Raw genomic sequence first — 27,760 nt, forward strand, 5'->3', positions numbered from 1 at the left:
ATTTATAAGACAGCTTATCTAGGGTGTGGTGTGTGTAAGGGGATCTCTGTGAATAAAGGCTTGGAAGCAACTGAAGACCAAGTATTCTATCCTTCTCCACCGGGCTATCCATAAAGCTTATAACATAAAGGACATGAGTGAACCAGTTGGGTTTTTATGACAATCTGTCAGCTTCATGATCACTTTTACTGATTTTTTAAACTGAATTCAAATTCTCCAACTGCCATGGTGAGATTTATACTCTCGTTCTCTAGATTATTAGTCCAGACCTCTGGATCACCAGTCTAGTAACATAACCGCTACACTACCATACCCGCTGTAGATGGGTGTAACAGAGAATAAAGCTCCCTCTACTCTGCCCCAACAATCTGCCTTAGCCCCTTACTGCACTAATGTGAATTCTTCCGTCCCCGTATCAGTCATTCTATGGTTGTCTAGGTGACGATGACAACTTAGTGCTAAAGTTTGGGCAGCTGCAGGTTACAGACCCACGACTGCCAGGAACTTGAAAGGCATTTACCAAACTTATTCTCATAGAGAGACAAAAAGAGTATAAATTCATCTTGGAAAGTAATGTAAAACAGGCAGTCGCGAATCAGAGGCTCACGTTACATTGGAGTCAATGGGAAAGAAAATCGAGCAGAGTGTAAAGTGGACTGCTGATTCGCTATCGCCCGTTTTGCACTACCACCCGAGACAAATTTATACCCCCAAGACTTTTATTCTGTCAGTCTGAGCTGGATTCGGAGCAGTTCGGACAGTGTGCCAATCTGGTGCATTATCTGCTCCTCACAACCAAAAGGTCAAATTCTCACACTAGTGATCGTTAATCAAGTTAGACTGCTGAGTATAGGCTGTGCTTTTTAAAGCGGTCTTGCTATAGAATTTGGCATGCAGACTGGGGTTTGACTCTGCAAGTGTTAAAAGCGGTAACATCTTTGCACATAATCCTTTAAATCACTTAGAAGGAACTATTGGGAAAAAGTCTACAACAGACATTCAGTGATAATCTTCTTACACTCGGCAACATGTACAAATAGGAAAAGGTAAGAGTTTAGACAAGACTCAGTGGTAGCACTCTCGCCTCTGAGTCAGATGGTCGTGGGTTCAAGTCCCACTCCAGAGACTTGAGCACGTAGTTGAGGCCGATACTTCCAGTACAATACTGAGGGAGGCGCCGTCTTTCGAATGAGACATTAAACCGAGCAAAAGATGGAAGCAAAATATCCCACGGCACTATTTTGAAGGAGAGCAGGGGAGTTCTCCCCGGTGTCCTGGTTAATATTTCGAAAACAACAGCACTGAAACAGATGATCTGGGTCATTATCACATCACTGTTTATGGGATCTTGCTGTGCGCAAATTGGGTTGCCATGTTTCCCTACATTACAACAGTGACTACACTTCAAAAGTATTTCATTGGATGTAAAGCGCTTTGGAACGTCCTGAGATGGTGAAAGGCGCTATATAAAAGCAAATTCTTTCTTTCTTTAAGGAAAATGTCTTTTTTTGCTTGCCAATTTTCTCCCCACAATGAAAGCATTAGGCTGCAGCGACCGGTCTCAGACTGGTACCTGTAAAAAGCAGACCGGAGTTCTGCTACCTGCTGCATGCTCCTCCAGGCCGCATTGAGATCAATGACAAAGAGCTCCTCTCCTGTGCAAAGATCTGCTCCCCACACACTTGGGCCTAGAAATTGGATCCCGCCTGAATCCCGGGGCAGCGCACAATGTTCGCGCCTAAAGAGTCTGCCAGCAGGGCCAGGGCAAGTAGATCCACCAGCCTTCCTTGTGTAGCTCTGACGACATGTAGGTGCCCCAGAAGCAGCTCACAGGTGTTTGGGGGGAGAGGTAGGGGCAAGATCAGCCAGCTGGGACTCCGGCCATGGGCCTAACGTAGGTCCAAGAAGTGTGGGGAAGCAATCATGAGGGAAGGGGGGGGGCGAGTCATGGCCGGCAGTGGGCTGCAATTTTAATGTGGAACCAGGGGGCACAGGCTATATTGGAGTCTTCAATGCCTGTTTTTCACCAGAAAATGGGGTGCTGCGCATTCCAATTTCTGGGCCTTCACTTTTAATGCCAGGAGATAACGAGGTTCAATGCTGTTTCTCTTACATAACATTGGAAAGATTCCATTAAAAGCTTTTAAAAGATTCGCGGGAAATCCAGTGCACCATTTGGACACTTTTAAATTGCGGGTTTGCACTGAACTGGAGTTATACTACAGCTGGTACAAACTCATGGCAAAATGCCAAAAGGCCAACTCAACGTCATGCGTGGCACATACCGCACTCCACAAGTGTCTCTATACTTCATTCTACCACTTCCTCCCCTGCCAGAGGGACTGTGGCCAGACGGGCCTCCTCCTGCACAGATCCTGGGCACACACACATATCCAGCCAAGAGACCACGAAGACGATGTCTGGTCTTCCATTTCTGGAGGACCGAGCTCAGTGCCTATTGGGCATACCTACTGGAGAGCAAGGCTGGCACAATTCAACTATGAGTTACAAGAAGGGGCATTTCCCCACGCCCCTGCCCCCCGCCCTCCGCGTGAGGCAAAGTGCAATCCCCCCAAAACATGTGCTTGAAAACCCACCCTTGACTCCTCTGTCCTTGCAAACTACCGCCCCATCTCCAACTTCCTTTTCCTCTCCAAAGTCCTTGAACATGTTATCACCTCCCAAATCCGCGCCCATCTTTCCCGCAACTCCATGTTTGAATCCGTCCAATCAGGTTTCCACCCCTGCCACAGCACTGAAATGGCCCTTATCAAAGTCACAAATGACATCCAATGTGACTGTGACCGTGATAAACTATCCCTCCTCATCCTTCTCGTCCTCTCTGCAGCCTTTGACCAGACCATCCTCCTCCAGAGCCTCTCCTCCGTCATCCAGCTGGGTGGGACTGCCCTCACCTGGTTCCATTCTTATCTATCCAGTCGTAGCCAGAGAATCACCTGCAATGGCTTCTCTTCCCACTCCCACACCATTACCTCTGGAGTCCCCCAAGGATCTATCCTTGGCCCCCTCCTATTTTTCATCTACAAGCTGCCCCTCAGCGACATCATCTGAAAACGTAAATCAGATTCCACGAGCACGCTGATGATACCCAGCTCTACCGCACCTCTCTCGACCCTACTGTCTCTGATTTGTCACACTGCTTGTCCGACATCTGGTATTGGATGAGCAGAAATTTCCTCCAATTAAATGTAGGGAAAACTAAAATCTTTGTCTTCGGTCCCACCACAAACTCCGTTCCTAGCCACCAACTCCATCCCTCTCCCTGGCCACTGTCTGAGGCTGAACCAGACCGTTTGCAACCTTGGCGTCCTATTTGACCTTGAGATGAGCTTCCGACCTCATATCCACTCCATCACCGAGACTGCCTACTTCCACTTCCATAATATCGCCCATCTCCGCCCCTGTCTCAGCTCATCTGCTGCTGAAACCCTCATCCATGCCTTTGTTACCTCTAGACTTGACTATTCCAACGCTCTCCTGGCCGACCTCCCACCTTGCACCCTCCATGAACTTGAGCTAATCCAAAACTCTGCTGCCCGTATCCTAACTCGAACCAAGTCCCATTCACCCGTCACCCCCTGTGCTCACATTGGCTCTCAGTCTGGCAATGCCTTGATATTAAAATTCTTATCCTTGTTTTCAAATCCCTCCATGGCCTCGCCCCTCCCTATCTCTGTAACCTCCTCCAGCCCTACAACCCTCCGAGATCTCTGTGCTCCTCCAATTTTGGCCTCTTGGGCATCCCCGATTTTCTTCGCTCCACCATTGGCGGCTGAGCCTTCAGCTGTCTAGGCCATAAGCTCTGGAATTCCCTCCCTAAACCTCTCTGCCTCTCTACTACTCTCTCCTCCTTTAAGACGCTCCTTAAAAGCTACCTCTTTGACCAAGCTTTTGGTTGCCTGTCCTAATATGTGGCGCGTGCCAAATTTTATTTGCTAATCGCTCCTGTGAAGTGCCTTGGGACGTTTTACTATGTTAAAGGCGCTATATAAATGCAAGTTGTTGTTGAAGTACAGATGGGACATATCCCAATCAGAATGAATGTCGGTTGGCTTCTGCCTGGAGATAGAGGAAATACAAGCAGTGTAACACGAGTATCATGTACTTGGGTTTCAGTGGAGCAGACGGTTGACCCCGCTATGGTAATTCAATCCCTCAGACCATCAAATATTGATTAATTGCCTAATTTAGATATTGTTTTAAGTGGTGCTGATCCCAGAAAGCTTGTGTCACAGTTTGGGCCAGTCCAGCTCTCCACCCAGACTTGACCTTGATTTTCTCAGTAACCTGTGGGGGGGCGGGGGGGGGGGAATGAAGTAGTGCCCGCATCCTGACTCACACCAAGTCCCATTCTCCCATCACCCCTGTGCTCGCTGACCTCGCTGGCTCCCGGTCCAGCAACACCTCGATTTTAAAATTCTCATCCTTGTGTTCAAATCCCTCCATGGCCTCGCCCCTCCCTGTCTCTGTAACCTCCTCCAGCCCTACAACCCTCTGAGATCTCTGCGTTCCTCCAATTCTGGCCTCTTGCATATCCCCCACTTCATGCGCCCACCATTGATGGCCATGCCGTCAGCCGTCTAGGCCATAAGTTCTGGAATTCCCTCCCAAAATTTCTCCACCTCTCTCCTCCTTTAAGACACTCTCTTTGACCAAGCATTTGGTGACCTGTCCTAATATCTCCTTCTTTGGTTTGATGTCCACTTTTGTCTGATAATCGCTTCTGTGAAGCACCTTGGGACATTTTACTACATTAAAGGCACTATATAAATGCAAGTCATTGTTGTAAGGACTAAATTTAGATGGGAAGTCTTAGGATAAGATTCACTGGGGGTTCCACTTACACAGGTCTGGGTTTAGGCCAGTCATTGCAGTGTTTACATCGCTCAGCTCCTGTCTGGCCAGAACGTAACCATCCTGTTTAAGAGAGGCCTGCTCTTAGCTGGATCACCATGGGTAGAATCCTGTTCCAACAATTAGTAATTCAAGTAGAAATCGGTCCCACTGCTAAATTTGCGGACGCCTAAATTGGGCATTAGGCCATGTAAATTAGGGGCCTAATTGAGAGACCCCATCCAGAAATTAGTCGGACCTAATCTGCTCAGGATTCCTCAGCGGGCCCTGCAGCCACCAATGAAAGGTAAGTTCACCTTCTTTCCTTAACAAAATTGTTCTCCACAGATATAAATTTCCAGCCAAAACTTTTGAAACGGTTAATTCAGTCATAAGGTTAAGTAGGAAGCTAGGGATTGGTGCATACAAAGTAGTACATCACAGGTTTTACGCACAATCCCATGCATAGCAAGTTTTCTTGGTCCATCGGGGACAGGTGTCAGACAGTTGCTGAGAGCGTAACACCCAAGGAAGGAAGCCAACTCATACCAAACTATTTTCAGGTAGCTCATAGTGACCAGTTGAAGAGTGACATTGGCCAACACCAGGCAGTGGGTATTATGCATGGCATTGGGAGAGCTAAAGGTGCAAGAGAAAACCTCTTCATACTGGTTTGTTTCCTGTTATTTCTCCTGGTATAGTTTCTATATCATCCCCAGCAGAGAGAGTAAGATGAAGACTTGATCTGAACCCCCATCAAAGCTACTCTATGGTCAGGTGAAAATAAAACATGCTCTTATGAGATTTAATCTTTCATATTAATAATTGAAAGCATGGCTGCACGTGGGAACAAGATGATGTGACTGCTGTCCAAAGTACAGCATCAGCCCACCATTTCCTCACTGTCACAGAATCCAAAAAGCATAAAGAGTTTTTAAAATTCGAAATGGTGGAAATATTATTTAGACAGCATCTTAATACACCCTCAGAACATGGCAAAGTACTTCACATCCAATGAATTACTTTTTAAAGTGTAGTCGCTGTTACTTAGACAAACCTAACAGTCGATTTGTGCACAGGAAGGGCCCCACAATCAGCAAATGAGACAGATGACTAGTTAATTTATTTTTATGGTGTTGGTTGAGAGATGAACATTAAAGAGCGACTTGCATTCATATAGTATCTTTTCACAATCTCAAGGCGTCCTAAAGTGCTTTACAGCCAATGAAGTACTTTTGAAGTGCAGGGAAACGCGGCAGCCAATTTGCGCACAGCAAGATCCCACAAACAGTAATGAGATACCTGACAAGATAATCTGTTTTAGCGATGTTGGTTGAGGGATAAATATTGCCCGGGACACTGGGGTGAACTCCCCTGCTCTTCTTCGTAATAGTGCCTTGGGATCTGTTACATCCACCTGAGAGGGCATACGGGGCCTCGGTTTAACATCTCATTTGAAGGACTTTAAAAATAAAAGTGTTTATGTTGGTTCCATCCTTCACTATAGTTACAATCTACACTTCTGCACCAATCATAAAGATGGAACTAATGTTCACAATTTGTACTTTTAGGAACATAGGATCAGGAGTAGGCCATTCAGCCCCTCAGGCCCGTTCTGCCATTCAATTAGATCATGGCTGATCTGTACCTTTACTCCAACTACTGACCTTGGTTCCATAACCTTTAATACCCTTGCCTAACAAAAATCTATCAAACTCAGTTTTGAAATTTGCAACTGACCCTCAGCCTCAACAGCTTTTTTGGGGGAGAGAGTTCCAGATTTCCACTCCCCTTTGTGTGAAGAAGTGCTTCCTGACATCAGCCCTAAACGGCCTAGCTCTAATTTTAAGGTTATGCCCCCTTGTTCTGGACTCTCCCACCAGGGGAAATACTTTCTCTCTATCTACCCTATCGAATCCTTCAATCATCTTAAACACTTCAATTAGATCACCCCTTAATTTTCTGTACTCAAGGTAATACAAGCCTAGTCTGTGCAATCTGTCCTCATAATTTAACCCTCTGAGCCCTGGTATCATTCTGGTGAATCTGCACTGCACCCCCTCCAAGGCCAATATATCCTTCCTGAGGTGTGATGCCCAGAACTGAACACAGTACTCTAAATGGGGTCCAACCAGAGTTTTATATAACTGTAACATAACTTCCACCCCTTTGTATTCCAGCCCCCTTGAGATAAAGGCCAACATTACTTAAGCCTTTTAAATTATTTTTTGTATCTGTCCACTACCTTTTAATGATTTCTATACAAGGACCCCTAAATCTCTCTGCTCCTCCACACTTCCTAGATTCTAGTCCTAGGTATGAAAGACTACAGTTACGTGGATAGACTAGATAAACAGGGGTTGTTCTCCTTACAACAGAGAAGGTTAAGGGGAGATTTGATAGAGGTGTTCAAAATCATGAAGGGTTTTGATAGAGTAAATAAGAAGAAACTGTTTCCAGTGGCAGAAGGGTCGGTAACCAAAAGACACAGATTTAAGGTAATTGACAAAAGAACCAGAAGCAACATGAGGAAAAAAATGTACGCAGTGAGTTGTTATGATCTGGAATGCACTGCCTGAAAGGACAGTGGAAGCAGAATCAATGATAACTTTCAAAAGGAAATAGGATAAATACTTGAAGTGGTAAAATTTGCATGGCTATGGTGAAAAAGCAGGGGCGTGGGACTAATTGAATAGCTCTTTCAAAGTGCCGGCATACGCTCGATGGGCCCAATGACCTCTCTTCTGTGCTATATCATTCTATGATTTTAGCCATTTAGGAAATACTCTGATTTATCTTTCTTAGGTCCAGAGTGGATGACCTCACACTTCCCCACATTGAACTCCATCTGCCACAGTTTTGCCCACTCACTTAGTCTATCAATGTCCCTTTGCAACTTTCTGCTCCCATCTACACTATTTACTGTGCCACCTAACTTGCTTGCGTCATCAAACTTGGATATACGGCTCTCTATTCCTTCATCCAAGCTATTAATAAATATAGTGAAAAGCTGAGGTCCCAGTATAGGTATCTGGGGGACAGCACTAGTCACATCCTGTCCATTGGAATACAAACCCATTATCCCTACTCTCTGTTTCCTACCTCCTAACCAATTCCCTACCCATGTCAATAGGTTGCCTCCAATTCCATGTGCTCTCATTTTTGTTAACAGTCTCTTATGTGGAACTTTATCGAATGCCTTCTGGAAGTCCACATAAATAACATTCATGGGCATTCCCTCATCTACCACATTAGTTACCGCCTCAAAAAATTCAACTAGGTTTGTTAGACAAGACTCGCCCTTTACAAGTCCATGCTAGCTCTCTCTGATCAGTTCTTGTTTGTCCAAGTGCTCAATGTCAGGGTTTTAACTGCAGTGTTACAATACTTTTATTTACACCTGCCGCCACTTTTTATAATAGGTCATATTGTATCTCGGACGCTTATCCCAGTTATACTGGTTATTGGGAATGATGTTGTTGTATTTTAGTTAATATTAAATTCTAAGTGCAATGCAGCGCCATTTCTAATGGGCCATGGTTACCAAGGGACACCTTAGATTCATAGGATTATAGAAATCTACAGCGCAGAAGGAGTCCATTCAGATTATCATGCCTGTGCCAAAATGTTCAGGAACTGCTGCTCTTTACCTGATTCCATGTACTTATCCCAAAGTTTTATTCATCGTATGAGACACAAAGGATGTGTCTCAGCATTGTGGGAGTACCTTCACCACACGGACTGCAGCAGTTCAAGAAGAAAGCCCACCACCACCTTCTCAAGGTACCCAGGGATGAGCAATAAATGCTGACCTTGCCAGCAGCGCCCACAGCTCGAGAATGAATCAAAAGAAATCTAGAGTGTTTGAGTTACCGACATTGTAACTCCTCCCATAGAAAAGCCTGCCGTTTAAGGATGAATGCATGCCCCCTTTGCCTTATCTATGACTTATCTTTGGCTTTACAAAGCCCACTTCACGTTCACTGACAATGTACACACTGGAGCTGTCCTGGGAGTGGGCTGTGCTAAAGTATGATGCAACTCATTCATTACAGTAACTTGTAGACCAAAGCAGGCCAGATCAACAGTGTTAAAGCTGTGTACTGTTAATATTTTTGCCTCATCATATCAAGCCATATAAAAGTTTTGACCTTATTTACGTATCCAGCACAGATTTCTGAGGCAAAAACACCAAAGTGGTTGACTTTTAACTGCCCTCTGAAGTGGCCTAGCAAGTCACTTGGTTGTATCAAAACGCTAGCAGCAGTTCAAGAAGAAGGCCTACCACCACCTTCTCAGGGCAACTAGGATTGGGTAATAAATGCCGGCCTTACCAGCGACATCCACATCCCGAGAATGAACAATAATAATTTTTAAAAACCCGATTGGATATCCTACAGGAAGCCTTCCATTATCCAGCTGATATTTCTAACAGTGTGATGAGACCTGTAGCTGGTCTGTCACTGCTTCTGGAAAAGAGCAGTGCATTAGGCAAAATTGCACAGTTAATTAATAATACATACAAGTAACATGTATGATGTTTTATCTGCTAACACACAGCCCCATGAAGCAGCAGGGCATAAGTTAAAGAGCCTGATCCCAGCCGACCTGTAGTCTGCCTGGCTTGATTGAGAGTTTCTCTCCATGTTTCACTTCCCTGGCTTTGTGCCCTCTTCTCTGGATTATGTGCACAAGTCTCTGGAGTGGGGCTTGAACCCACAACCTTCTGACACTGAGCCAAGGCTGACAATTAATCAGGTGCATTCACCCTCCCAACAGCAATTCCCAAAGCCAAGCTGGTTTATTTTTTGAATACTTAAGTAGTTTCCAAGGGTGTTGGCAGGCCATTGGTACTTTCCTTGGCACTTCAACCATGAGCCTTGAGAGACACTTCTTCAATTAAGAGGGCATAGTAGCCAAGGTTGATCGTGCCCTCCCCTAACTCCTGTACTTTTGAGCATGAGTGACTGGCTCAAGACTGGGAACACTGGGCTGATTTTCCTCTCTATGGCCCAGGGGCATTGATACCAAATGTGACATCCCTATTGATGCCCTGACTGAGATCAGCTAACTCAGAACAGACCAAGGATAGAACCTGGGACTTAGTACCACACCAAGTAATGTATTTACCCCCTAGGCCAATGAAGAAGCCAACACCGAGAATGTTTGAATGTTGATATGAAGACATACCACTAGTTTAAACCAGTGAATGGTGCAGGGCCCAACATGGGGCTTAGGGAGAATGCAACAAAAAAAAGTGAATTGAAATCATACATTTCAAAAGAATTAATTCAACAGGATCTATGAGTGCCTTGGTGCACTTAATGAATGAGGAGCTTACGAACTACAAAGGCTAAGGTAGACCTGGAACCACTTTAGATGTCCAGTCAATATTGGGATCTTCCAAGGAAGAATTTTTTAGGGATTTATTCCCAGTTTTTCTGTTGCTAGTTTTCCAGTGTGATCATTCCAACGTGTTTCTGTAAGAGGAAGAGGTTTCAAAACAGTCAGCTGGTTTGGGCTCAGATTTGGCAGTGATCCAGCCATTAGATTTTGAGGTATGCACCATCAGGATTCAGTTATCATTATTGACTCTTCTCCAGCGCTCTGGGCGACACCAGTTTGGACTGTAGGATGTTGGTGTTTGGAACATGGTACTCTAGTCAGGAGATGAATGACTTGATTTGTAGCCCAACAGATCATATTATCCTCATGTCAGCAGGTTGTGGAGATTGTGATTTCAGAACAACTTTTCAGGCCAGAATGTTTCTTTAGTTTTTGGCAGCTGATATTTATTTCAATACAGATCACGCCTACACATTTGGTGTCCTCAACTGGACCTGGTTGAGCAATAGTCCCCAGCAAGAAACCCTTTGCACGCCAGAGTCAAAGTCTCCATTTGTACAATGTGAGGTAGCAAAGTGGTTAAATATCGAGAAAGGTTGCTCTTCCAGATCTTGTCTCCCTGGATACAGGTACTCACCAATATCATAGAGTCATAGAGTCATAGAGTCATACAGCACGGATAGAGGCCCTTCGGCCCATCGTGTCCGCGCCGGCCATCAGCCCTGTCTACTCTAATCCCATATTCCAGCATTTGGTCCGTAGCCTTGTATGCTATGGCATTTCAAGTGCTCATCCAAATGCTTCTTGAATGTTGTGAGGGTTCCTGCCTCCACAACCCTTTCAGACAGTGAGTTCCAGACTCCAACCACCCTCTGGGTGAAAAAGTTCTTTCTCAAATCCCCTCTAAACCTCCCGCCTTTTACCTTGAATCTATGTCCCCTTGTTATAGAACCCTCAACGAAGGGAAAAAGCTCCTTAGTATCCATCCTATCTGTGCCCCTCATAATTTTGTAAACCTCAATCATGTCCCCCCTCAGCCTCCTCTGCTCCAAGGAAAACAAACCCAATCTTCCCAGTCTCTCTTCATAGCTGAAGCACTCCAGCCCTGGTAACATCCTGGTGAATCTCCTCTGCACCCTCTCCAAAGCGATCACATCCTTCCTGTAGTGTGGTGACCAGAACTGCACACAGTACTCCAGCTGTGGCCTAACCAGTGTTTTATACAGCTCCATCATAACCTCCTTGCTCTTATATTCTATGCCTCGGCTAATAAAGGCAAGTATCCCATCTGCCTTCTTTACCACCTTATCTACCTGTTCCGCCGCCTTCAGGGATCTGTGAACTTGCACACCAAGATCCCTCTGACCCTCTGTCTTGCCTAGGGTCCTCCCATTCATTGTGTATTCCCTTGCCTTGTTAGTCCCTCCAAAGTGCATCACCTCGCACTTTTCCGGGTTAAATTCCATTTGCCACTGTTCCGCCCATCTGACCAACCCATCTATATCGTCCTGCAGACTGAGGCTATCCTCCTCGCTATTTACCACCCTACCAATCTTTGTATCATCAGCGAACTTACTGATCATACCTTTTACATTCATATCCAAGTCATTAATGTAGACCACAAACAGCAAGGGACCCAGCACCGATCCCTGTGGTACCCCACTGGCCACAGGCTTCCAGTCACAAAAACAACCTTCGACCATCACCCTCTGCCTTCTGCCACTAAGCCAGTTTTGTATCCAAAGTGCCAAGGCACCCTGGATTCCATGGGCTCGTACCTTCTTGACCAGTCTCCTGTGGGGGACTTTATCGAAGGCCTTACTGAAATCCATGTATACCACATCCACTGCGTTACCCTCATCCACACGCCTAGTCACCCCCTCAAAAAATTCAATCAAATTAGTCAGACATGATCTTCCCTTGACAAAGCCATGTTGACTATCCCTGATTAATCCTTGCTTCTCCAAGTGGAGACTAATTTTGTCCTTCAGAATTTTTTCCAATAATTTTCCTACCACTGATGCTCACTGGCCTGTAGTTCCCCGGTTTTTCCCTACTCCCCTTCTTGAATAATGGTATTACATTAGCGGTTCTCCAGTCCTCTGGCACATCCCCTGTGGCCAGAGAGGTTCTGAATATATGTGTCAGAGCCCCCGCAATCTCCTCCTTTGCCTCACACAGTAGCCTGGGATACATTTCGTCCGGGCCTGGGGATTTATCCATTTTTAGGCCTGCTAAAACCGCCAATACCTCCTCCCGCTCGATGTTAATATGTTCGAGTATATCACAGTCCCCCTGCCGTATTTCTATGTCTACATCGTCCTTCTCCATAGTGAAAACAGATGCAAAAAATTCATTTAGAACCCCTCCTACATCTGCCGGCTCCACACACAGATTGCCATTTTTGTCCCTAATGGGCCCTATTTTTTCCCTAGTCATCCTCTTACCCTTAATATACTTATAAAACATCTTAGGATTTTCCTTTATTTTGCTCGCCAGTGTTATTTCATGGCCCCTCCTTGATCTCCTAATTTCTTTTTTAAGTATCCCCCTGCACTTTTTGTACTCCTCTAGGGCTTCCTCCGTCTTTAGCCTTTTGTATCTGCCAAAAGCCCTCCTTTTTTTCCTAATCCATTCTCGTATATCCCCTGACATCCAAGGTTCCCTGGAGTTCTTGGAACCACCCTTGACCCATCCTGCAAGATGGTTTGGTTACTCACTTAAGGGTTTGATACATCCACAGCAATGAGGTTATGACAAGATAATCTGCTTTATTGATGTTGGTGAGGCATAAATGTTGGCCAGGACATCGGAAGAACTCTTCGAATAGTGCAGTGAGAACTTCCCATGGCACTATTTTGAAGAAGAGCAGGGGAGTTCACTTCAGTGTCCTGGCCAATATTTATCCCTCAAATAACATCACTAAAACAGATTATCTGGTCATTATCACATTGCTCGGGACCTTGCTGTGTGCAAATTGGTTGCCGCATTTCCTATATTGCAATAGTGACTACACTTCAAACGCACTTCATTGGCTGTAAAGCTCTTTGGGATGTCCTGAGGCGGTGAAAGGCGCTATATAAATGCAAGTTCTTTCTTTGTTCTTTCAAAACTGCACACAATATAGTGCAAATTCGCACTAATCAGAAAGACTATAAAGGTGGCTGGTATGGGAAATGAACCAATTCTCAATGGTCAGTAATGTGGTGATGTTGATGTTAAGACAAATTGGGCAGAGTGAAGGCAGCTGAACATGCTCTACCTGACCCAAGAGCACACAACAATAACAGTCAGTGCTCAAAGCAGAAAAATATTCTACTCCCCACCACTAACCTTCAATTATACAAAATATTGTTAAATCTGCATTTGAACAAGGGCCAGTGTTGCGGATCACAGTGTTACTTGGCTGAGAGCTTCAAGGCAAGGAGAGGTAATGTGTAGAGTTTCACAGCTGGTATTCTGGGAGGGTTTTTTTGGATTGTTAAGATCCAGCTGCATGAACATGGAGGTCTGGTTGTCGGCTCTTGTGGTGCTAATCCAAGGAATTTGGATTGCCCAGCAAGAATTGAGTAAAGAGCTAGAAAAGATTCATAGCCTAAGCACATTCCTCAGATGCTGCAGGTGGTAATTAAGTCTATTGACGATATGCATGGTTTTGGGCTAGGATGATTGTACGCACTTGAGCCACCCTTGCCTGAACTGTTTGGTGTTGCAGTTTAGGTTGACTGATTCTACAATTTTCCCTTCCTCCCTTAAAACGGAAATGCCTGTCCTCCACATTGCAGCCTCACTCCTTCCCCTCCACCTCACAATCAAATTGAAGTCTGTAGCTTATCCTGTGGAGAACTACAGTTCTTAATCCATCCTTAACCCTGCTAGTGCATTAATGCAATACAACACCACTTATGTACCACTTATAACCTCAACACCACTTATAACTTCTGAGTTAAAATTGGACTGATTAGTACTGATGTCACTACATAATCACTCTGCTGTTGCGAGACTCAGTCTGGGTCTGAGAACCGGCTGTTTTAACCGCTGGGAGGTGCAGCTTGTTGAGGTAGCGGCCTAAGGCATCCTGGATTCAAAGGCCTGAGGTAACATGAACCCCCTCCATGTGGCGACTTCCTGATCTTGGTCAGGTTGCCACACAGCTGGAAAGAAGGAGAAGGGGGAACTTTGGGAGAAGCCTGGGCATAGGTCATCTGCGACCCCATTCGTCATGCATTGTAACAACAACAACAACAACAACTTAATAAAAACTTATTTAGCCTTCACCTAGCTAAAAGCAAAAAAAAACAGCCTATGTGGTTCTCCCTACTTCCACAGCCCGCACACTGGCAAACTACTACAGTGTAGCTATCTCTGTACTGTGCATTTGCTGGAAGAATTGGCTGGGAGGGGTTGCAAGGAGGCTGTCAACGTTTACAATTGCACTTACTAAATGGAAAGTAAGAGTACGAACCTTTTTGTACTTCACAATCTTCACTTTCAATGATTTTAAGAAGCAAATGATAAACGTGCATTTATAGTATTTTACAAACTTGCATTTTACATCGTAAAATGCTCCAGGGCGCTTCACAGGAGCGTAATCGGAAACAAAATTTACACCGAGTCAAAGAAGGAGATATTAGGACAGGTGACCAAAAGCTTGGTAAAAGGTAGGTTTTCAAGGAGCATCTTAAAGGAGGTGAGATAGAGGGGCAGAGAGGTTTCGGGTGGGAATTCCAGAGCTTAGGGCCTAGGCAGCTGAAGGCACGGCCGCCAATGGTGGGCTGAAAGATATCGGGGATGCACAAGGGTAGGGGAATGCATTCCCCACAGAAATTAACTTTGAAGTCAAAAAGAAATAGAGGCCATATTATGTTTAATTTTTTTGGAACACTTTCTCCTGATGGGGCATAGAAAAAATGTTCCTATAATTTAAAATAGTGAGGATTGCCAGTAATAAGACATCTCTTTAAACTCCAATGGAAAGGTCATTTAGTCTCTAACCTGTTTCTTTTTTGATTCTAATTTCTCTTAGCTTCATGCTCTATCTTTCTTATCTTGGTGGGGGAGCCAGTGACTATCTCTGGCCAAAGTCCATCCCAATTACATCATTTACATTTTATTAATGAAACTGGTGTCATGGAAAAGAGACGTTATATGAGAACTATAAGTACCTCAATAGATCATTTACCCATATTGTTTCATAGAAACAGGTGTTATGGCAATCTAGCTGATCTATGTCAGTGTGTACAAAGTGCTCTTAACCAAAGAAATATATATTTTTTAAACACTCATAGAAATTAAAGAGAGAAGTTTAATGTAATGAAGTAAACTGAATCCCTGCTGGAGTTAAATTGCCATTTAAGTTTCAGTTTACTCACCAGAAGTGTTCAATTGATAAGACAGCCAACCAAATGAGATTGACCCATCAAACTTTTTTTTAACATAAATAAATACTTTTAAAATACTTCACCACATTTTTCACTGGTGAATCTAAATTTTATTCTGTAACACTTCAACTTGGCAACAGATAAGTGGAAAAAAGATTACCTGCCTGGAGAGTTTATATGACAATCTGACCAGATAGCAACAATTACACTTCAAATTCATGAGTTTCAGCCATTCTCTTACTATAGTGATAATGCGTTATTACTCAGATATTAGTGAAGTAGAAGGATATCTCACCAGATAAAGCAATGCACAAACTGGCAAGTAGCCAGATGCAAGGCTGTTATCAAAGCCCATTTTAACCTGGGTTAATGAGACTTGACTACAAGCTGATTAATTTGCTATTTGATTTCATTACCATGTCAGTTATCAATTACCTTTATTATAAACTGAAGCGCTGTCTGCTCATCAACCTGGTATGTGATGCAGTACATATAAAACCCAAGCAATGCAGCCAAACAGACCTGGAAAATAAAAATGCAACTGTGAAATATTTAAACTTTTTTTAAAAAATGTACAATATTGCTTATTACAGAGGCTTTATTAATCAGTCTTTACTCTTTTTGCAATAATTATTAATTCTGGAATAAATGTTGATATTCTACATGTACTGAATGTTTAATCAGCTTCCATTATGTACATTAGGCAAACAATATTTATATAGCACTCAGTGGCTGGAACCTCTACATTTTGCTACAATACAACATACTTTAATTACTGGGCACTGTGCTCTGAGTAGAATGTGCTACCTTAATCTGTGGTTATGTGTCCTTCTTGGCAAGTCATGTTTGTGCAAGCTTTTAAACCTGATTGACATTTTATGTCCATCTCATATAAAACGTTTATAGGGGGAAGACATAAATTGGGTGATATGACTGACAGGCAGTGTCCTAAGCAATCCATCCAGACCTTGGCACCCCAAAAGATGGGAACATGTGTGGTGACGTACAGAGTCAGCATGAATTCCAGAATTATTTAAATTAAAATCCTAAACCATATCTATAATCACTCCTGAGAAATTCAAGATGGTTATCATTTTCCTATGGACATCTCGATATTATGGAGAATTAATGGGGAACTCCAGTCCTCCTGCTCTGGAATTCCCTGTGAGGCCCTTTACTAAAAGTCTGTTTTAAAATTGACTACTGGCAATCCCTTCCTGGCTGAAGTTATAATATGCCAACCCCACAAGGCCTCCCTATTCCTAGCTTCCAATGTACTGGCAAGAGAAACTGTTTTTCAAAGCTGAGAAAACCAAAAGGAAGTATCTATAACCATATGGCAGGAAACAGTGCAAGACGGAAACAGTTTAATTTTCATTCTCGGGATGTGGGTGTTGCTGGCAAGGCTGGCATTTATTGTCCATTCCTAGTTGCCCTGAGAAGGTGGTAGTGGGCCTTCTTCTTGAACCGGTTTGATACGACTGAGTGGCTTGCTGAGCCACTTCAGAGGACCGTTTGAGTGTCAGTTTGTGAATGTATTTTCCTCTGTTCAAAATTAAAAGCAGCCTTGCTAAACTTTAGAGACCAGTTTGAAAGTGCAAACATGCTCTTTAAGACCCTCAGCCCTTAGAAGTTTTTGCATACAGATTTTATACCTGCACAAATGCAGGTTTGGTTTCACCCTCCTCAAGTTTTAGTTGCATTGCAAAGGGAGGTAATACCCTTGCAAGAAAGTAGGGGGAAAAAATCAGAAAGGAAGTCTTCATGGACTGTCATGTACCCCTGATGACTGGTCCAAGAATGACCTGTTTCCAGCAGTTGAGGGGTCACTAACGAGGAGGCATAGATACAAGATTAAATCTGAGAGATTTAGAACAGACAGCAGGAGAAACTTCTTCAGAGTTGTGGAATTCACTTCTGGGGTTAGTGGATGAGGCAGAAACTGTGTCAACATTCAGAGTTAGATTGGATAGGTGGATGAAGGAAAAGGGGTTGAAGAGATGTGGAAACAGGGCGTGTAAATGTGATTAGAATAATTTGCTTGCGTGGAGGGTAAATGTCAAAACAGGCTTAAAGGGCCGAATGGCCTATTTCGGTGTTGTAACTTCTAACTTGACCTACAGGCAAGCCACCAACCCAGCCTCTCAGCTGTAGGTGGGTATGGCCCAGAAAGGACATGCAGGCAAAACACCCGAGGATGCAGGCTCTTCAGTGGAAAGGAAATACCCTGAGCGACAATGCTTAAATGTAAACATTTCTCATTGTGTAAGTATTAAGACAACCATTCTTCAACAACCAGGACATGCACTTCCACAATGTCATACTTGATCTGTGGGGCACAAAGGGCAATCCAGATGCAACAATAACCAGTTCGGTTTGACCCATCTGGAGTACCAGTTTTGGGCACCGCACCTCAAGAAGGTTATATTGGCCTTGGAGGGAGTGCAGCGCAGATTCCCTAGAATTATACCAGGGCTTAGAGGGTTAAATTATGAGGTCAAGTTTCATAAACTTGGCTTGTATTCCCTTGAATTTAGGAGATTGAGGGGTGATCTGATCAAGGTATTTAAAATGTTAAAAGAATTTGAGAAGATAGATATGGAGAAACTATTACCTCTGGTGGGGAAATCAAGAGCAAGAGGGCATAATCTTAAAATTAAAGTTAGGCCGTTCGGGCACAAAATCAGGAAGCACTTTTTCACACTAAGGGTAGTGGAAATCTGGAACTTTCTCCCCCAAAAAGCTGTGGATGCTGGGGGTCAATTGGAGTTTTTAAGACTGAGATCGATAGATTCTTGTTGGGTAAGGGTATCGAGGGATATGGAGCAAAGGCAGTAAATGGAGTTGAGGTACAGAAGAGCCATGATCCAATTGAATGACGGAACAGGCTCAAGGGGCTGAATGGCCCACTCCTGTTTCGTATATTCCTATGTTCCTAAGCCATCAGCAGACAAGGTCTGAGAACTAATATTAGTTTCATTTTTAATTGCTGCAAATGTATTAGAGTATTATTATAATATGAGCATCTGGACTTGTTATCCATGTGAAAATAGATTATTCTCTATTCTCTTTTCAAACAGCATCCTAAACGCTCACTCTGTGTAGTCAGGTGTTACAATAATTCTGCAACATGACATGGATTTGAGTCTGTATTGGAGAGCACTGCTCAAAGCATTATCAGAGAGTACAGAATGGGAAACTGAGTGCCTCTGTCTCTCAGTCTGCATGTGCTATGGCCAAAAGGTGGGAATGCATATCAAGGCAGAAAAAGGACAAATCTAGGATAACTAGGGGACTGCATAAAGATTATGTTTATAGATCTAAGACTTGGACAAGAGATGGCCAAAACAAAAATGAAATTTCTGAAGAGGAGGCAATTTGATCTTTTAAATATAGTCAAGGTGTGAGTCTAAGACGTGTAAAGCAAAGCAAAAATGCAGTTGGGCCTATTGCAAGTGAAGGAGACAAGGAACATTTGCGGTGGGAAAACAGAATGCTGCATGAAACCACGTCAACACTGTGAGCTGCCAGCAATAATAATGTTCAGACTGCACCACCACCAATATCCAGCTATGAAATTAGGCTCCATTCATGGTTGTAGGAAAAGTTATTAAACTATTGTTCTCCTAAAATAGTTATTAATTTTGCCATTATAATGTGGACAGGACAACATCAATTTCATTATTGCTAAGTAAAAGTTAATCTTTACAGGAATTTTATCTTATTACAGTTCATTAATCTTTATTATATGGGTATCAATGATCATTTATTTGCTACTGGTTCAATAAATCACAGCTGTGACATTCAAAACCTACATCACAGGTCTATAAAATAATAAAGGTTGTGCACCTATGTTATATTAGTCATATTATTCTTGAGTGACTTGTACATTCGCGGTATCTTCACAAGATTTTCTCTATGCTCTAGAACTGTGAGGCTTGGACTATCAGTTCTGGATTGTGGAGGGGAATTAGCCCAAGGTGCCCTCTACAATGAGTTAACTTGGAGGAACACTATAACATTTTTCCAACTCGCCGCAGAAGAGGCAGTCTGGGAACAAAATGCACTCTTATTGAAAGTCCACGTTCCGCCTCTTCGCTCATAGGCAGTGGTCTAAAATGGGCTTCCCCTCTTCAACTATTTCTAATACTGAATTGCATTATTTTCACAGAATTTACAGCACAGGAACAGGCCATTCGGCTCAACTGGTCTATGCCAGTGTTAATGCTCCACATGAGTCTCCTCCCGCCCTACGTCATCTATCCTTATCAGCATATCCTTCTATTCCTTTCTCCCTCATGTCCTTATCTATCTTCTCCTTAAATGCATCTATGCTATTCACCTCAACTATTCTATGTGATAGCAAGTTCCACATTCTAACCACTCCCCGGGGAAAGAAGTTTCTTCTGAATTAGATTTATTGGTGACTATCTAATATTTATGACCCCTAGTTTTGGACTTCACCACAAGTGGAATTATCTTCTCTACGTCTACCCTATCAACCTCTTCATAGTTTTAAAGATCTCTATTAGACTCCTCAGCCTTCTCTTTTCTATGATGTGGAGATGCCGGTGATGGACTGGGGTTGACAATTGTAAACAATTTTACAACACCAAGTTATAGTCCAGCAATTTTATTTTAAATTCACAAGCTTTCGGAGGCTTCCTCCTTCCTCAGGTGAACGAAATGAAATCCTCGAAATGAAATCGCATTTATAATTCACAGAACAATGCTTGGTGATTACAGACAGTTTTTTCAACTGCCCGTTGCCAAGGCAATCAGTGTGCAGACAGACAGGTGTCACCTGCAAGGTCTCAGAATATACAAATCACCAAAAAAAAACAACAAACAAAAAAAAAACAGAGATAGAGAGGTAGAAACATAGAAAAGACAGCAACTGACCCGTTATATTAAAAACAGATAACATTTGTTCGCTGGTGGGGTAACGTGTAGCGTGACATGAACCCAAGATCCCGGTTGAGGCCGTCCTCATGGGTGCGGAACTTGGCTATCAATTTCTGCTCGACGATTTTGCGTTGTCGTGTGTCTCGAAGGCCGCCTTGGAGTACGCTTACTCGAAGGTCGGTGGATGAATGTCCATGACTGCTGAAGTGTTCCCCGACTGGGAGGGAACCCTCCTGTTTGGCGATTGTTGCGCGGTGTCCGTTCATCCGTTGTCGCAGCGTCTGCATGGTCTCGCCAATGTACCATGCTCTGGGGCATCCTTTCCTGCAACGTATGAGGTAGACAACGTTGGCCGAGTCACAGGAGTATGAACCATGCACCTGGTGGGTGGTGTCCTCTCGTGTGATGGTGGTATCTGTGTTGATGATCTGGCATGTCTTGCAGAGGTTACCGTGGCAGGGTTGTGTGGTGTCGTGGACGCTGTTCTCTTGAAAGCTAGGTAATTTGCTGCGAACGATGGTCTGTTTGAGGTTGGGTGGCTGTTTAAAGGCGAGTAGTGGAGGTGTGGGGATGGCCATAGCGAGGTGTTCGTCGTCATTGATGACATGTTGAAGGCTGCGGAGAACATGGCGTAGTTTCTCCACTCCGGGGAAGTACTGGACGACAAAGGGTACTCTGTTGGTTGCGTCCCGTGTTGGTCTCCTGAGGAGGTCTATGCGATTTTTTGCTGTGGCCCGTCGGAACTGTCGATCGATGAGTCGAGCGTCATATCCCGTTCTTACTAGGGCGTCTTTCAGCGTCTGTAGGTGTCCATCGCGTTCCTCCTCGTCTGAGCAGACCCTGTGTATTCGCAGGGCCTGTCCATAGGGGATGGCCTCTTTGACGTGGTTAGGGTGGAAGCTGGAAAAGTGGAGCATCGTGAGGTTGTCTGTGGGCTTGCGGTAGAGTGAGGTGCTGAGGTGCCCGTCTTTGATGGAGATTCGTGTGTCCAAGAAAGAAACTGATTCTGAGGAGTAGTCCATGGTGAGCTTGATGGTGGGATGGAACTTGTTGATATTATCGTGTAGTCTCTTTAGTGATTCCTTGCCGTGGGTCCATAGAAAGAAAATGTCGTCGATGTATCTGGTGTATAGTGTTGGTTGGAGGTCTTGTGCAGTGAAGAAGTCCTGCTCGAACTTGTGCATGAAAATGTTGGCGTATTGGGGTGCGAATTTGGTCCCCATGGCTGTTCCGTGTGTTTGGGTAAAGAACTGGTTATCGAAGGTGAAGACATTGTGATCCAGGATGAAGCGGATGAGTTGTAGGATGGCGTCCGGAGATTGGCTGTTGTTGGTGTTGAGTATTGATGCTGTCGCAGCGATGCCGTCAGTGTGGGGGATACTGGTGTAGAGTGCCGAGACGTCCATCGTGGTGAGAAGTGTTCCTGGTTCAACTGGTCCGTGGGTACTGAGTTTTTGTAGGAAGTCTGTAGTGTCGCGACAGAAGCTGGGGGTTCCCTGTACGATGGGTTTCAGGATGCCCTCGATGTATCCAGAGAGGTTCTCACACAGGGTTCCGTTGCCTGATACGATAGGACGTCCGGGTGTGTTGGCTTTGTGTATCTTTGGGAGGCAGTAGAAGTCTCCCACGCGGGGAGTACGTGGGATGAGAGTGCGTAGGATGCTTTGAAGGTCTGGATCGAAGGTCTTGATCAGTTTGTTGAGCTGGTGGGTGTGTTCTTTGGTCGGATCTGCGGGTAACCGTCTGTAGTGTTCCTGGTTGTCCAGTTGTCGGTATGCTTCTTTGCAATAGTCCGTTCTGTTCTGTATGACGATGGCTCCTCCTTTGTCCGCTGGTTTGATGACGATGTTGCGGTTGGTCTTGAGAGCGTTGATGGCGTTGCGTTGTGCTCGGGTGACATTCTGGACTGTCTTCTGAGTGCGCCTGATGAATCTGGCATTGACGCATTTCCTGACAGAAACTTCAAATTTCCTGAGACCTTGCAGGTAACACCTGTCTGTCTGCACACTGATTGCCTTGGCAACGGGCAGTTGAAAAAACTGTCTGTAATCACCAAGCATTGTTCTGTGAATTATAAATGCAATTTCATTTCGAGGATTTCATTTCGTTCACCTGAGGAAGGAGGAAGCCTCCGAAAGCTTGTGAATTTAAAATAAAATTGCTGGACTATAACTTGGTGTTGTAAAATTGTTTACAATTCTCTTTTCTAGAGAAAAGAGCCCCAACCTGTTCAGTCTTTCCCGATGGTTATAACCTCTCAGTTCTGGTATCATCCTTGTAAATCTTTTTCTCCCTTTTGAAATCCATATTGATTATTCTTTATTATATTTTCAGTTTCTAGATGTTTTTCTATTACATCTTTGAGTAAAGGTTGCATTATCTGTCCTACCACTGACATTAAGCTAACTGGCCTATAGTTCCCTGGATTTGATCTATTTACAATACTTAAGCAGCCTCAACATTACTCAATCTCATTGACCTATCCTGTACAGATGTATTTAAATGTATTGTTTATGAATTTTTAACTCACCAGTGGGTTCATTTTAGTCTACCTAGGTGAACTGACATATTATGAGTTTACATTTAGTACAACCGATCACAGATTAAAATTGCCCCAGCCACGTACATTAAACCTAACATCAGAAAAGCACTGCCCACTGTACTAGTGTAATTTCTCTCTTTCCCACACCAGACATTCATGCAGTCTTTGTAATCTCTAATATCTTGTTTAAAGCCATAAATTGGGACCAAATTGTCCCATTTACAATGAAGAATTACATAGAATTTACAGCACAGAAACAGGCCATTTGACCAACTGGTGTTTATGCTCCACACGAGCCTCCTCCCACCCTCTTCATCAAACCCTATCAGTATATCCTTCTACTCCTTTCTCCCTCATGTACTTACTTAGCTTCCCCTTAAATGCATCTATTCGCCTCAGCTACTCCACATGCTAGCGATTTCCACATTCTAACCACTCCCTGGGTAAAGAAGTTTCTGTATAGCAAATTGAGTCAATTTAGGAAAAATTATATCCAGCATTTTGATAGGTTCCATCTATTCCAAACTGTCCGAATTTGCAGTCACTGAAAATAAGGCCATTAGCAGCATGTTTCCTCCCCACAAAAAAAAGTTTCCCTCCCACTTAGGGGTTTTTCACTGTTCCTCTCTTAAAATTTCTTCCAATCCTATTAAACGTGGGGAGACCGCGGACATTGGTCTTGGGCCCTAACACAAAATGGGCCATATTAAATGGGCCGCCCGTTTTACTCTCTGACCAATTTTCTTCTCCAATGGAAAAGAATATAAGGTGGGTTGTTTATTGGCTTTCGCCCATTTTGCCCAAGACCAATATCACCCTCAATCTTCATTTAAGTCTGTACTTGTGACTCAATGTGTTGTAGAGTGTGCCAGGGTGGATTTTTTGAAACATTATTCTTTCCCAATTTTACTCAATTTTAAAGTGACTGGAAGAAGCCAATTTAAGACAGAAGCAATCAAAAGTAGAAAAACAGAAGAACGTGATCTTTTGGCTGGGTGGCAAGGAAGCAGGTTGGAAGCTGGGATGCTTTTCCCTCATGTATCTGGAAGCACCATATAGTGTAAACATAGGGTTGCCAACGCTCCAGGATTGTCCTGGAGTCACCAGGAATTAAAATTAATCTCCAGGACACTGCTGCGAGCAACCCAGGAGAAAAATCATAGGGGCTTTCATTTTCTTTGACACTTTTATTTGTTAGTTATAAAAATATTCAAGATTGGAAAAAAGGCTGTTTGACAGTCAGTCAAGAACCATCCAATCGGGTAATGAAGAGTCTGTTTGCCTTCAAATTGGCGGGGGAAGGCCGTAAACCGCGAGGTGGGCAATCGGTTAGAGGCAGGAGGTCACATGATGAAACCTCCAAGAATACGTCCAACCAGAGTTGGCAACCCCTAGATAAACAGGGCAGTTTGACCGTAAGGAGGCAGTGCTTCCAAAGGCACTCTGGCTGCAGGTCAGACTATTAATGAGGCATGACTAACACAGCTGGTTAGTGTCGAACCATAAGCAGGTTTGTGCCTTAAATCACTGGCTTTCAAACTGCAAGAGAAATCCCTGAAGTGATTAAATTTCTGTCAAACTGTCATCAGATTTCTGATTTTTTTTTCTGGTTTTGCTGATTTACTTGTGCATGAATTCTGTTGTAATACACCAATAGAATAGTTTTATCCCCCCAGTAATAGTACTGTTTCTCTTTCGGTAGTTGACACTGTCTTTTTAAAGTTAGGACAGGAGGTCCCAAGGAGCCTGTCAATATTTTGCAGACAATCCCCATACAGAAAGGTTTGAAAACCATTGCCTAAGATACGCATTTACAGGGAGATGGCTTGAAACTGCCCAGTTCATTTCCTGTAGGACCTTTATAGGCTGCATGCAGAGCAGAATTTCCTCCAACCCACGTCCCAAGGGTGAAAGAACAATGGAACACATAGTCGTTATCTATATATAAAGGTCTTGCATCCAGGGAATATCCATTGCATTTTGTTACAGATGCAAATTAATCTTGACTGGGAAGAAAAATATTTCACCGTGGATTCTTCTGACTAGCAGCCTGACATTTACATGAAGCTTCCCATCTGTAAACTTTCCTCATTTAACAATTAATCTCTGAATGACCTCACTTAACAACAATTAGATTATTTACCTTAAAAGGGACACCTTAGCAGTAGAATACAACATTGTATGGAACATGCTATGACTCCCCTGTCATTGTAAGCAGTGCATCATCTGACTTATTGTGACCAATCATAGGTCAGAATCGCTGGTCGGCGTTCATTTATATTAGCCGATATCCCATGGCATTGCTCACTCTCTATCAGGGGATCTACTGTTTTATAAGAACAGGAGTATTATAGCATGTAACGCACAATATATTCTGCTGCTAAGGTGCAGCAGTGTTTAACTTGGCCTGTGTCTTCAAGGCCACAGTTTAATTGGACATTCTGAGATCAATCACTGGCCAATTGCTCCTAGACATCACCAGAGATCACAAACCTGTGATTAATTTCTCTCTAAATTAACAGCAGCACAAAATCATTCAGTCTCTTTCTCCTTTAAGATTTTTTGGCATCCGTGACAAAATGTGATGTTTCAAAGTTGATCTCCCATTGACAGCAATGAAAATGAAAATCAGGAAAGGTGTATAATGGACGGCTGATCCGATATTGCCCGTTTTACACTGTCACCCAAAGTCTAAATTACTCCCAGTGAGTCAAGAGCAAGTGCTGTCTTCAGGTGGAGCAGGGTTAGAGGGTGGATTGGGCCACACAGATATATTTCGGTCCCCATTGTGAAGTCGTACCTTATAAATTCCATCACCTACATTTATAATAGAAATTGCCTATGTAAACTTATCACACTGTAGTTACACCCTGCTGGCAGCGTTGGAGTGCCTCCACTGACAGGAGGGTGTAATTACAGCATGATACATTTACATTGGCAGTATCCATTAAGTCGACAGGAAGTGTGTGCAGATGTAAGGTTTATATTATTTAGATGTTACAGCTGAATCAAATTTTAGAATCATGAAATGGTTGCAAAATATACTTTAGCACTTCGTTATATGAATGTTAATTTTATGCATTCGAAAAACAACTTAGATTCGTCACTTCTACAGTAGAGCAATAAAGATTGCAAACTATTCCCTCAAGATGTCTAAAATTGAGCAGAAGTTTTACACAACTGTTATTTATTATTCAATACCGTCAAACCCCAGGGAAAATGCTGTCAGAATTTATTTGGCTCTCTCTAAACTCCAATACTGTTTTTTTTAATTACCTAAGACTGGTGAAAGTTATAATACTGAACATTTTTTTAAAAAAACATAAAGGTTTGCATGATGTTTGAGAATAAAGAGGGGGGGGGGGAGAGGAAAAAGTAAACAGCTATATACTTTTAGAAACACTCCCATGTGCTCATTTGCTCAGCAGCGTGACATATCCAAAAGAGACTGGCGCCCTCGTTAAAGCTGATAGCCACATTTACCTTTGACCTGTTGTTATTTACATGTCTCGCTCCTGTACAATGTTACACTTTGTTCCAGACTTTAATCATAATGCAACATTGTATCTCATGGAGCGATTGTCAAAAGATACAATGTAACCGCCGGACCTCACAGAAGGTTCTGTTTACTGTGACAGCCACAACACGAAGAATTACAGTTAGTTCTCCTAAATGCAAATACCCCTCGCTGCTCATCTAACACTGGCCTTGCAAATCTAAACGGTTTTAGCAATAAAGCCTCGCATGCATTAATTAGCTATATTTCCCCTCTGTTATGCAATAATGTCAGCCATGAAGCATATTGCAAAAGGCAGTGATTTCATAATTAAAAAAAAAATAAAACAGCTTACAATGATGCCAACCCAGTACGGGGTGTCTCTGGTCAGCAAGGAGGAGCTGATACTTTTCATTATGAAGGCGACCACTGCAATGGCAATGCCCAGGACCAGTTGCAGTAACGCGATTATAACGGGGAAGCGACAGCCACAGCACCTATGGGAGTCTTCATCCCGGTCCGCTTTGGCCGCTTCTTTTTTCTCCTTCTTCTTCTTCTTCTTCTCCGCCGATCCGCTTTTCTCTTTCGCGGGCTCGGTGTTCTTCGTCTCCCCTGCTTTGTCCTGGTTTTTGATGTTTTGGTCGTCCGTTCCCATGGCTTCTGTCTATTTTATGTGTGTGTGTGTGTTTTAAAAGAAAAGAAAATTGGTGGAGATGATGTGTGAACTTAGGGCGTTGGTGTTTGAAATCGATTACAGTCCTTCGCCTAGTCTGGACAAATATGGAAAACATTTAGGAGGCAGTTCTCAGCCTTCCGAATCCCACATATAGACCCAACAGGAGGGGGGGAGGCGAGGGGGACTCAAACACCCCACAGAAAGGGGACTTGGAGGGGTCTGTACAAACTCCACTCAGCTCAAACGTTTGTTATTTGCATTTGGCAAAGAGGGAGGGGGGAAATGGACCAGTTCTTAGCCATTTTCAGTTTTATAAAGGAATAGAGAATTCAACTGGAAAATACAGCAAAAAAAACTTTTATGTCTAGCCTGTGATTAAACTGGCTTTTCTGATCCCCACTGTTATAGGGTTACCAACTCTGGTTGGGTGTATTCCTGGAGGTTTCATCACATGACCACCCGCCCGCCATTGGCCCATTGTCCAGGCGCACTGCCTTCCCACGGCCAGTTGGAAAGGGAACAGACTCTTTGTTACCCAACTGGATTAATCTGGACTGTTA

The 27,760-nt window shown here is 43.6% G+C and overlaps 1 protein-coding gene across 1 annotated transcript in view; it reads right to left on the reverse strand.

Annotated features, from left to right (window-relative positions):
- Positions 1–27,342, reverse strand: part of sspn (sarcospan (Kras oncogene-associated gene)) — a 35,716-nt gene extending 8,374 nt beyond the window's left edge. The window contains exons 1-2 of the mRNA XM_068004676.1: positions 26,880–27,342; positions 16,017–16,103 (exon numbers count right to left, since the gene is read on the reverse strand). Of these exons, the coding sequence (XP_067860777.1) occupies positions 16,017–16,103; positions 26,880–27,179 (387 nt within the window). The 5' untranslated portion in view covers positions 27,180–27,342. The remainder of the gene's footprint in view (positions 1–16,016; positions 16,104–26,879) is intronic.
- Between the last annotated feature and the right edge of the window lie 418 nt (positions 27,343–27,760).

Source organism: Heptranchias perlo, chromosome 24, assembly GCF_035084215.1.
Source record: "Heptranchias perlo isolate sHepPer1 chromosome 24, sHepPer1.hap1, whole genome shotgun sequence".
Classification (NCBI taxonomy): Eukaryota; Metazoa; Chordata; class Chondrichthyes; order Hexanchiformes; family Hexanchidae; genus Heptranchias; species Heptranchias perlo.